Source organism: Macrobrachium nipponense, chromosome 7 (assembly GCF_015104395.2).
Source record: "Macrobrachium nipponense isolate FS-2020 chromosome 7, ASM1510439v2, whole genome shotgun sequence".
NCBI classification, from domain to species: domain Eukaryota; kingdom Metazoa; phylum Arthropoda; class Malacostraca; order Decapoda; family Palaemonidae; genus Macrobrachium; species Macrobrachium nipponense.
The window spans coordinates 111,927,948-111,941,075 of record NC_061109.1 but is presented as its reverse complement, the minus strand read 5'-3'; the positions used below and the strand labels follow the sequence as shown (position 1 = coordinate 111,941,075).

Sequence of the window (13,128 nt, the reverse complement as noted above, 5' to 3'; positions counted from 1 at the left end):
ATCCGGATTTACCACAAGGAACACTGAGTTGGGAAGCAGCATTCCATGTACAATGATAAGTTGGTATACAAGAAAAATTGTTGCTTTAAAAAACTTTTGATACAAACGCCAGCAATTTATATTTGCTGGAGAAGCAAATGTAATATGTACAGTGGAGCCCCCATATTTGCGTTCTCAAGATTTGCGGACTCACATATTCATGGATTTCTCTATAGATCATATCTACCCATTATCGCAGGAAATTCGCATTTCGTGGTATTTTCCTAGAGAAATATCCACAAATTACTGTATTTTCATAACAATTTCATGATTAAATGCAGTTTTTGTGATAAAACTATTAAAAAACCAGGTATAAGCATTTTAAGTAAGTTTTTTTTTGAGTTTGAGCTAACAAAAGAGGCAGTTCTTAGCATTTTTATTATTGGGGTCCTAAATACATATGTGCAGATTCTAGCTATTCATGGGGGGCGGGTCTGGAACGCATCCCCTCGATCCACTGCAGAACTAAAACAAGTTAAGCCATCAAGATAAGCATTGACACCCAAACAGACCTCAAAAAGAAAGACAATTATACAGTCATTTTTAAGTTATCATAAATAACAACATTCAACACCATAGTATAACTATCATCACTATCTATGATCTGTATATACTGATTATTCGTATAAAAATTAACCTATTTGCAGTATTTTTCACTGAGATATATTTGCAAATTCCTATTTTCATATTTTTGTGATAAAACTATTAAAATACTTGGGTATATAATAATTTTTTTAGGGTTTTTTTGTTTTAGCTATCAAAATAGGCAATTTGAAACTTTTTAGTGGGATTTTAAGTATTCGTGGATTTTAGCTATTGGCGGGGGATGTGTCTACTATACTATAGTATCAATGAGAAATGGTTAAAATTTTATGAATCAGATCTCTATTTTAACTTATCTGGAAGCAATTCACAGGAAGTGGTTGGGCTGACAACTAAAGGCACTAGGATGCATATTTGATAAAAGGGAACTGCTCCTCTCTATTCTATGGAGACTTTTTATTTGAGTGATGCCAGCAAAGGACAGGCATTGTAAAATGATGGGACCTGTTTAAAACCAATATACATTACCTTTTAAAATGTGTACGTGTTCATAAAAGCAAATGGTAATGGAATGTTATATAACTATTTTTAGTGCATTTCAAAGGACCAAAAGAATTTCAATACCTTATGGCTTACTGGTAACATGAAATAATCAATAAATGCATACCTTTACAGGAGTTACATCTGCCTCGGTGAGATTCGTTCGAAGTAGTCGGACTCCGCAATTAATGTCAAAACCGACACCACCAGGAGAAACAACAGCCTTAGGATCATCCATGTCAAAGGCAGCCATATTTCCTGCAGATATACCAAATTAAAAGAAAATTTTAATTTTTCCTAACAACGCACCTTCGTTTTCATATATGGAGTACTCGGCGCTTACCTAGCTTCTGAACTCCTCTGAAAACAAAATCCTAACAGTACCTGGATCATGTGGTATGACCTGACCCCGACCTACTTCCCCATTGCTTTCACAGCCATACCACTTGCATTTGCACATTTTCCAATTCGTCTCCCTCGTTTTGCATGACTGGAAGTATGTACAGTATTCCAGTGCCTAGTAATTGCCTGAACCTATTTACCAGTTTTAGTTTTGATATCTTCAATTCTGTTGTGATTATCACTGTTGTTGTGCATTAGGCTTGTTGTTTCCGAGTTGTGACAAAGGAGTGGAGAAGCAAGTGTCAAACAAACATGAATAAAAACCAGACAGAAAAATACAAGTTACCATACAATTCCACAAGAATTATGAAACAAGACTACTTTTCTTTGAATACTCAATACTCATACTGTTCGCTGAAAGTACTCCTCCACTGGAAGGAGCAATTCAGTAACTATCAACCCAATTCATGATATGTTAATCAACTATTTTGTCTTTTCAGAACTGCCTTGTCAAACTCAAGTTATTTTGCCTTCAAAATTTTGAATTCCAAGCCTAATCCTGAGGGAGTAATATTCTTTAGGTAAAAGGCCAGAGAACTGAACAATACGTAATGTGAAAGGTAAGAGATCAAAGATTTCCTGATAGTACTGCAATCATGAAAAATGATTAATTCTTTGTGTTTAATATATATTCATCAACAACTGATTGCTGGACACTTCTAGGAGAAACAGTCCCACACTAACCCTCAACAAAAGACCCATTTCATCGGATGAGCTTTCCAACCAACTTTGCCAAAAAGCTGGATTGTATTTTTTGGAGATGCTGTAAGCCTCCATTTCCACAGATTCTGTCTACACTGAAGATAGTCTTACTTACTACAGGACTTTCAACAAAGGTGATATGTAATGTGGGTGGAAGCTACTTGATAGGCACATTCTAAAGGTGTGGACCTGATTATATATACCCTCATTTAACACATCATCTGATCCAACTTCCTTTCATGACCTTGGTCACAATCTTGATTCACTTGAGAGGGAAAAGCAATCTGAGAGCAGGAACAAAGACCAAAATACCTGGGAATATAAGGGAGAAGTAACAAGGGAGAGTGCTCTCAGGAAAAGCATTGAAATTAATCAATTTGTATTTTTGATAGCTAATGAACCTAAGGTCTTAAGGAAGTGAGAGCAGAATTCAGTGAAACCAGCAAGAAACTGAGAAGCAAGCAGATGTCACACAATCTACAACAGATACAAAGTGGGCACATAAAAACTTGAATGTGAATTAACAAAAAGAAAGAATTACAACAAAAGCAAGAAATTTGTCTATTAAGTCTCGTGTAAGACTAAAGATCCATTACAGATACTAACATCAATGCTATAAAATAAAGTCTGAGAGATACTAACATCAATGATACAAAATCATTCAAGTCTGGACATCAATAAAAAAATGTCCACAGAGGATCGTCTATCACAGAAACAATACTGGTGACATCAATTCCCATCAGCATCTACTTGTCATACTCTGAAGTCACTGGCATCAGCACAATTAAAATTAAGTATAAAGATTATTACTTAAAGTCAAATGTCCAAACACTACCAGATTCCAAATATGAAATTATGAGGACACAGAAAAACAAAATTGACAGGCCCTTGATAGAGCACTCAGATTCAGTACTAGTCTGCCCTACCAACCTAGTACAGACACTATTGACCTAGATCCTTATTTCATCATTTGTAGATTCTTTGCCCACTATTTAAACAATCTGTTGTTCTCTTACACCCTTCATCATCTTTAACACAACACAAGCCAATCTAAAACATATATAAACATCATTAATGCTATCCTCAAATCATGATGAATCATGGGTATTCACACGCACTGTAGCTTTATTTATAATTCACATTAATAAAACTATCAAAACTTACCTATAGCAAAGCCATATCCTGAATGAACATCGGGCAAGCCTACAGACTTCCCAACAATGCCAGGCAAAGCAGCAACATTTGCAATTTGCTTCATGCCAGGAAGGAAACCCCCTATAGCTCCTGGACGACAGTAATTTCGCAGTTCATCAAACATAAGCTTTTCAAGATGATCATTAACATAAAATATTCCATCCACCTGAAAATTAGAAATTATGGAATATAGAGTACATACTGATTATTTATACATTTGATTGGCATATTCTAAGCTTTTAGCTTCTTAGGTTTAGATGTCAGAATCATAGACTAGGCTACAGTAGCAACTGATAGCATAGGCTAGGCTTATTGCTAAGGGACATATGCTAAAGTCCTAATATAAGGGTTGAACATTACATGCAGTTGAATATTACTCAAGTATGTACAGAATTTTGCCTTTTTGGAGTCATATTTCTTCTGTCGGATCGGCGTCGTAACCCTAGAACATGTGTTGTAAGCCTGGAAATAATTTACTGGGGTGTTTTTGTAGGGCTTGGAATAAATTAGGCAATTTACAAGTAAAATGGGGTTCAAGATATGAAAAAATCAGGTTATGAAGGCCGCCTCAGAACGGATTAATTTCGTATCCTGAGGTACTACTGTATATGGTATATCTCGGTTCCACACTATCTTCACATGGGAATTTCACAACTTCAGTATATTGTCATGAAGATAAGCTCATCAAAAATCACCTTATCTCCTGTATGGATAAAAAGAAAATATTCTAATGCAACTACTGTATCCTACTACAACCACTACTAAAGAAGGACTCACATTCATGTTCGGTTGGAAGCCTTTCTTGATACGCCAACAGTTTGGTGTGAGGCGCTCAAGGTATTTGAGCTCATCATTGTACTGTCGGACCACCATCTTCCTTACCTAAATAAAACAAATAACAATAAATGTTTACTTCTGGTTAAAATGATAAGCAAGACTCTACTACTAACTTAAAATGAATTCTTTCCATGCTTATATAGTTAAAAGAGTGCAGAAAACAGTTAAGTTTTTATTAGGTACATATAAACAAGAAAATAAAAATTCAATGGAGTATTTAATACATTCATGTTCGTTCACAAAATTTGCTATAATGACATCCAATTCCTCAGCAGGAAGACAACCACTACACTATAAATATTTCCTCAGCAGGAAGACAACCACTACACTATAAATATTACAAAGTATCTCAATTAATCCAACCACCAAACTTCAAATCACCACTGCTCTGCAAGAGAATAACTTGCCTATACTGCATCTAAATGTATTCAGTAGTAAAATGTGTCATCGTCTCCAAAGACAGTAATTGGTTTGGCTCCTGGAAATCTGGACAGGCTACCAGCAGTTCATCATCCCTCTACCAATAAGATTCCTACCACCAGACTGTTGATCACACCAAAGTCTTTAAGTATTTCTAAGATGAATGGGACACCATCAAATGAGATACAATTCAAATATACAAGACCAGGTGTTGCTATTAGAGCAGACAGACGTTTTTGTTTCCCTGGAAGATGAATCCCCCATTTTGGAAGTAATTATCATACTAGGCTGGATCTATAAAACTTTTAAACTGGAGACCCTTTCTTAGCTGATGAAGGCAGTCAGCAGCCACGTATGGCTTGATACTTAGGACAAGGTTATAACCCCATGTGAACTCCACATTCTTACTCACTACTAACACAATGTCTTCACAGATTCTAAAAGATCCAGCAACATTTTCAAAAGCATGCTATCCATCTGTAGCAACAGAAGTGATTGCCAACAACACCACAGCCTCCTTCACCCCTAGTCCTGGCTGAATGGACATAATGGAACATTTCCACAAGAACCTCCTCGCCATGGCAACAGGGGATAAAAAATTTCAGAAGTTGCTAAGGCTTCAATGATGGTCCTATCCCTGGAACACTCTCAATCTTGCAGACTTGGATGATTTTTCATATGTTAGCAAACAGTATTGAAGAGTGGGGATGGTGTATCCATTCATAAGCAGGCCATCAAAAATTGCACTTTGCCAAATTGCTGAACCCATTCCTGTTCCTTATGCCTTGAGTGAAGGCACTTGACAACAAGGCAACTTCAATAGTGACAAGAGAAAAAATCTTTAGAACAGCCACTTATTTTTCTCTCGCTAGCCATTGGCCAGCAGTCCAAGCCTGAAAGAAAGTTTTATTCCCAATAAAACTGTACCATATATTGTACCAATATACAGTGCCCCTTAACTAAACAGACAATTCAGGACCCTTGACTACACCCTTCAAATATCATTATACTAACAACCCCAGAATGTCACCAGAAGAAAATGGTCCCCTTTAGCCCATATAGGACCAGGGGCCTTAGATTATATTAGTTAAGGTAAGGTTAGAATAAGATTCATATCTTTGTTTCATTATTTTTCATATATTCCAGTTTCCTAATATGGTTCACTATTATTGTTAGGCTCAGCTATAGCCTACTGTTTGGAACAACTTATAACATCACGGCACAATTCTACAGTATCACGACACAATTCTACAGTTCTCCATGGGGAGTGTTACCTAGGGTAAATGACCGAGCGGCGACATAGCAGCCACTGATCCTGGAATGCTGCCACCTTCCCCAAAAAAGTACAGTGATCCCCCTTTATTTCCACACTCCAGATTCACAGATTTCTCTCTGGAACATATAACCCCATTATTCACAAATTCACCTGTTCGCAGTATTTCAGTATTTTTCTATGAAAATTATCCACAAATTCCTGGTTTTTTTATCAATTTCATCATTAAAAGCACTTGTTGTTTTCTCCTAAATCACGAAATAATGGCATTTTTTAAGAACTTTTTCAGGAAGCGGCCATGTTCCGAGAGAGGTGGCCACTATGTTGTTGCTGTCATTAACCCTATGTTGAAATATTTTTACTTTCTGTTAATACCTACCTCTAACTGGAAATTCTAGGCAATAACTCTGCACGGACTGCAAGGAACGTTCCTGCGAGTACGACAGCCACCGGGGATTGGAGCGTCAAATGTATTTCGCTGTATTTAGTACTAGCCCCTGAGGGTTAATTACAGTCAAACCCCCCCCCCCCCTCAAAAAAAAAAAAAAAAAAAAAACTGAAGGTTCTTAATAAGCAATCTAAATACCATAGGAAACAGTAATTTCCAAAGAAATACCCGACGTGGAGTTATAACCTAGATCCACCGTCTAGCTTACATAAGCCTAATATTATTCGATTATTCTTGTTCTGTGATGGCATCTCATCATGCAATTATTAGGTAGGCTATTTAATGAATCAAAGCCATGAACAGATATTACCATACAATGTTGTCACATAGGAAGGCTGTCATTAGCTAGCTGTCAACAATGATGTTTATCCTAAAACTGGTAGCATAAGGCTTATGATCATGCTTATTGTCATTCTGATACCTACCTAGGCCTAAATGTGATATTTCTATTTGCCATAAAAACTTGGTTAACAAATTCCAAATCCCTGCCACCCACCACCGACTTGTGATCCTGATGATTGTGATTTTCAGTTTTGTGTAAACCTAGGGTAAAATATTGAATGGCCTGAAAAAGTAATTTATCGGCACAGTCAAGAGCCAACATCCGTCGAAGCCAACACCTTGAGACCTCTACTTTCCTCCCAAAGTAAGTTTTCTCTCCCAAGTCACAAATAAAGGCCATATAGGGTAAACAATCACGGACGATCCACCGTCATCACGCTGGCCAGGCCTTATTCACTCGATACTTAATTGGTGAAACAAGAATACAATTACAACTCTAAGCATACCATTCAAAAGATTGAAGTTTCGTCAACATAATGTGATATATGAAAGCCCCATACGAACTAAAATAAGCATGTGACACTCTTCATAAAATATGTTTTCAAGGCCGTTTTGAAATCCAATATGGCGGCAATCTTGAGGCTGGCCGGTCTAACCACGGACAATCCACCATCTTTCCAAGCAGTGAAAGTATGAAACTTTTTATTCCCGCCGTCATGGTTTGAACTGAATTCATTCTTACCTTGTAATCGGTGGTTTTGTACATGCAACTTCCCCGGCAGATATATACGTACTTAGCTACAGTCTCCGACGTCCCGACAGAATTCAAAACTCGCAGCACACGCGACAGGTAGGTCAGGTGATCAGCCCTCTCCCGCCGCTGGGGGCGGGACTAGGAACCATTCCCGTTTTCTAATCAGATTTTCTCTGTCGCCGGTTCCGACAACATCGTTGTTGGTTCCTCCTGCATTGAAATTCTTTCTCGCTTGCTGAGGATCTTTTCTGGATTGACATACACTTCTTTGGCATACGCTTCTGTGACAGACATAGCCGACTTCCTCCTTTACTTGAGAGAGAAGTGCAAATTTGCTGTCTCCACAATTAAAGATTATAGGAGTATGCTTTCCTCTGTCTTCAGGCATAGAGGCCTGAATATTGCAGAAGACAGAGATCTCCATGACCTAATCAGGTCTTTTGAAACCTCGAAGACCAAGACTGCTAGACCACCCAGTTGGAACCTGGATGTGGTCCTAAGATTTTTAATGTCTGATAAATTCAAACCTCCGCATACAGCCTCTTTCAGAGACTTGACCAGGAAGTCTTTGTTTCTCTTTGCTCTAGCCTCAGCTAAGAGGATAAGCAAACTGCAAGCTTTGGAAGGCACAGTTGGGTTCAAGAAGGACTCTGCAATCTGTTCCTTCAAACCCCTTCTCCTAGCAAAGAATGAGAACCCTTCTAAACCATGGCCAAGAACGTTCAAGGTTAAGGGACTGTCTTCGCTTGCAGGAAGAGATTTAGAGAGGACTCTGTGTCCAGTCAGGATCCTCAAATTCTACCTTGAAAGGAAGAAACAACTTGGAGGTAATGCGGAGAGTCTATGGTGCTCAGTTGGAGATCCGAAGAGAGCCATTTCTAAGAATGCCCAAGCTTTCTTCATCAAGGATGTAATTAGAGAAGCTCATGTATCCTGTGAAGACGAGCACCTCAAGCTCCTAAGAGTATAAGCTCATGAGGTGAGAGCCATCGCTACCTCTTTGGCATTTCAGAAAAACTTGTCTCTCCAGACTCTTGTCGAGTCTACCTACTGGAGGTGTAATTCAGTTTTTGCATCCCATTATTTGAGACACGTTCGGGTGACTTATGATAAGTGTTTCTCTCTTGGAGCGTACGTATCTACGGATTCGTTGCTGGGACAGGGAGCTGAAGCTAATCCTATTTAGTTTAGTTTATGTTAGGTATTTTATTGGTTGGTGATGTGTTTTTATGGTTGATTGGAAGAGGGTGTTGGAAGTGTACCCCTTTCAAATCTTAGTTCTAACAGTGTTAGTGTGGTCAGGTGGTCGGGATTGGCTGTTGTGCTCCTTGTTGTATTTTGGTACCTAAAGCTCTGTCATGTAAGAGGGTTAGTGTTAGTCCCCATTGATATGATACAGGAGAAGGCTCTGCCATGTAAGTAGGTCAGCCCCCATTGGCACGATCCAAGACAAGGGTCTGTTAAGTAAGTGGGCTAGCCCCCATTGACAAGATCCAGAAGGGCTATCAGTCACAAGTCTCATCCTCACTGAAGCTCTTGAGGTAAGCAGACTCATAGACAGTATCCATGAAGTCTTCTGCCCATTCAGGTAGGAACCAAGGTTTATTTTCTTTATACCTACAACATATGTTGTTTTCCTGTTTTTTATTATACTATATATAGTATTTAGCTGTCTCTTACCCTCCACCAAGGGTGCCAATCAGCTAAGTATATATCTGCCGGGGAAGTTGCATGTACAAAAATGATATTGTTATGATACAATAAAGTTTTGTACATACTTACCCGGCAGATATATACGATTAATGGCCCACCCAGCCTCCCCTCAGGAGACAGGTGGAAAAGAAAATCTGATTAGAAAACGGGAATGGTTCCTAGTCCCGCCACCCAGCAGCGGGAGAGGGCTGATCACCTGACCTACCTGTCGCGTGTGCCGCGAGTTTTGAATTCTGTCGGGACGTCGGAGACTATAGCTAAGTATATATCTGCCGGGTAAGTATGTACAAAACTTTATTGTATCATTTTTATCCTTACTGTCATCACAACTGAAACTCCACAGAGCTTATTTGATTGTAATTAGGTATACACATTTTTGTCTTAATTCACTCCAAAATGCACTTCAACCCCGTTGCTGTTCCTGGCTCCTAGGTACTCACTCCGCAAACACAGTTACGAGCAGCAGACGACAACAATGATTATGGGTGCAAAGCTTTATTCCCTTAATTGTTTACTTTACTCATTATTTAGTTTAACTTTCCTTCAAAATGTTTATTTAATTCATGTCTATTATCCCTTTTTTGCAACCAAATTAACCCCGAAAAATTACAAATATTTCGGACGTATACTTGCGAGCAGACGACGCGAGGAAAAATTATTCATCGTTGCCAATCTTGTGGAGTGTCACACATACGCTGATGCATTTACAAACTGTTTCCATGAATTCTAGTTGTCATAGTAGTGCGGTAATGATAAAATTGCTGTAATATGTATATATATATACTACAAATAGATACGCTAATTTCACTTACTTCCCCGGTTTTGTGTAAGCCTCATACCCAGTTTGGAGGGTAAACACATACCAATTGACAACAATGATATACAATTGAAGAGCGCAAAACGCCGCTAAGAATGCAGTAGTCCCCTTCAATAAGTATGGTTAGAGGTCAGGTGTACGACTGTTGTGATGAAAGTGCCCCAGTGGCTATGGGTACAAGTGGTGTGCGGATTTAGCACAGGAAATGGGAAGTTTATTGACACAAGCAACTCCGCAAACATCGACATGGCGTCAATCTTCTAAATATTCCAAGTTGTAAGTAAAAATTTTGAAAGCGTTTTGGTGGTGTTGGCCACCTTTTTCATTACCCTGTTTAAATCTTAAAATATGGCCTTAATTTCGGTATTTCTACAGGAGCAGTCCGAACAGACTGCAAGGAACGTAACCGCGAATACGACATCCACTAGGGATTGGGGCGTCCAATGTATTTTGCCGTGTTTAGTACTGGCCCCCAGGGGTTAATTACAGTCGTCTGAATAAATATTACTTAAAATTCTTGTTCAGTAGGTAAAACTGCATAGAAAAACCGCAACTGCCATACTAGTCTAGGCCGCTGCGGATAAGTACCCTAGATCTACCTTAATTTCTAACTTTGGAGAAAATATTTACTTTGAAAGAAGAGCAGAGGTCTTTAGCTCCTTCTCTCACCAACAACAACTAATGACTGATGACCATCTCCAGTGTCAGTACGCGTTAAAAATACTTTTTCGGAGGGTGACCTAGCCGAGGTAGTCAGAGAGTTGGCCAGTCCACGCGATGTTTTACCCTACCTACTAGGCTAGGCTACCTACTAGTAATTTCCGATTATCAGGAAGGTGGTCACCCTATGGTAGAGGCCAGCCATTCGGTATTTTACCCTGTAGCCTAGTTTGTTTGTTTGTATGGTGTTTTTACGTTGCATGAAACCAGTGGTTACTAACTAGCCTACTATTTAGCAACGGGGCCAACTGCTTTACATGACTTCCGAACCACGTCGAGAGTGAACTTCTCGAGAGTGAACTTCTATCACCAAAAATACACATCTCTAACCACTCAGTGGAATGCTTGAGAATCGAACTCGCGGCCACCGAGGCGGCAGGCAAAGACCATACCAACCAAGACACCGAGGCGCTCTTTTAACCTTACTAATATAACATACCTATTAGCTACTAACCAAGCAAGCTTAGATTCAGTTTAGGCTACGCTAGCTCAAGTTGTCAACATGTGATGTAATAAAAAAAAATGTTTAGAGGTTATTTCAAGCTGACATTCTTCAATAAATACAGTTCATTCTTACTACACGATATACGTAATATAAGCAAAAAACAAATAAGAGGCGTGACAGCACTTCTCACCGATTATAAACAATTTCTCACTCGTGATGACCAATAGAGGTGGCAGACTGTCAGCTTGTAATGCTGTGCCTGTGCCGATCGTCCTGCCAAACAGACGACTTCTTGCAATTATCATGTGTGAATTCGGGTCCCGTCGTGACACTGTCAAAATAAACGTTCCGTCAACATGATATATATATATATATATATATATATATATCTATATATATATATATATATATATATATATATATATATATATGATATATATATAAAGGTTTTTTTGCCACGAAGGAAAAAAATGAAAAATCGAGTTAGCCGAGTACTTTCGGTCCTATTCGGACCCTCAGTAAAGGGTCCGAATAGGACCGAAAGTACTCGGCTAACTCGTTTTTCATTTTTTTTCCTTCGTGGCAAAAAAAAAAACCTTTATTTATACATAGCATCATGTTTTATATACTTCGTGATCAAGTTATTCATATATATATATATATATATATATATATATATATAATATATCCATATATATATACAGTGTGTGAATCTCTTTTCCGTTAATCCAACAGAACATATCACCAAGATAAAAAATAAAAAGGCCCATAAAAAACACTATATAATCGTTGCAACCATCTATTTCAGAGACTTCTGTAACCCTACTCACTGGTGAAATATTTCACCAGTGAGCAGGGATACAGAAGAAGTATCTGTACAGTGTTTTAAGGGTCTTTTTATCTTCATAAATGTATATACAGTAAAATATCTCTTAAAACTATAGGACCAGAAATAGCGTATTTGGGGTTAATAACATACACCAGCACTGTTTGTTACTTCTTCATCTATGGTCGTAACAGAAATAGATAAGTCACGTATCATATTGTAATTATTATCATACATATGCATATATGTATATAATATATATATATATATATATATATATATATATATATATATATATATGTGTGTGGTGTGTGTGTGTGTGTGTGTGTGTGTGTGTGTGTGTGTGTGTGTGTGTGTGTGTGTGTGTGCAAAATTTTCGTATAGGTGTGAATATTAGCAGGTTGAATCAACACAAACATATAATCACTGCGCGTTTTCTTTCATCATGTAATCAAGCTTTTGAGGCTTACACAGGTGAAGGAACAAAGAATTAATAAAAAAAATAGCAAAGAATGATTTTGCAAATGGAAACTAGAAGGCACAGAAATGAGGAATGTGGCTAGATCAAGAGAACTATTAACAAAAAAGAAATAAACCCACCCAAAAATTATGATAGCAATTGTGACATATTTTAATATACAATGTTTCGTTTCACGACAGAAATACCGTACTACAGTAGGCGGAAAATCCAAGAATTTTGAGAAAATTGATTGATATCAAATCAAGATTCAACCGGGAGCCTTTTGCTGATTATCATATCAGTGGAGAAAGCTCAACTGAGTATACAGAAACGGAGGTCCTTAGGTCCTTGTGGTCTGCTGTTCACAGACCTGTCAGTGTCAACAGCAGAGTATGAGAAAGAGATGCGGACATATAAAGGATGGGAGAGTAGAGAGGAGAGGGGAGGATAAAAAAGCAGAGTAAGCGAAGAAAGGCGAATGGGTCCTGGGTGACTGAAAAGGAAGTACGGAAAAGACCAGTCAGGAAAATGGCCACTATACCTGCTTCGGGAAAGATTGTATTACTATATATATAATGGTCTCGCGGTGAGTTTGCCAAATGTAGCAATGGTGTTGCAAGAGACCTCACAGTTACAAAACATACATAGAGTAAAAGATTTTTCGATGCTGGAGATAAATTAGAAGAGTAACAGGGGACGAGAAGGAAGCGGCG

The 13,128-nt window shown here is 38.3% G+C and overlaps 1 protein-coding gene across 1 annotated transcript in view; it reads right to left on the bottom strand.

The window, feature by feature from the left end:
* LOC135217673 (RNA-splicing ligase RtcB homolog) overlaps positions 1–11,468 on the bottom strand; it is a 117,379-nt gene extending 105,911 nt beyond the window's left edge. Inside the window, exons 1-4 of the mRNA XM_064253642.1 lie at positions 11,320–11,468; positions 4,198–4,302; positions 3,391–3,586; positions 1,238–1,380 (exon numbers count right to left, since the gene is read on the bottom strand). Of these exons, the coding sequence (XP_064109712.1) occupies positions 1,238–1,380; positions 3,391–3,586; positions 4,198–4,293 (435 nt within the window). The 5' untranslated portion in view covers positions 4,294–4,302; positions 11,320–11,468. The remainder of the gene's footprint in view (positions 1–1,237; positions 1,381–3,390; positions 3,587–4,197; positions 4,303–11,319) is intronic.
* Between the last annotated feature and the right edge of the window lie 1,660 nt (positions 11,469–13,128).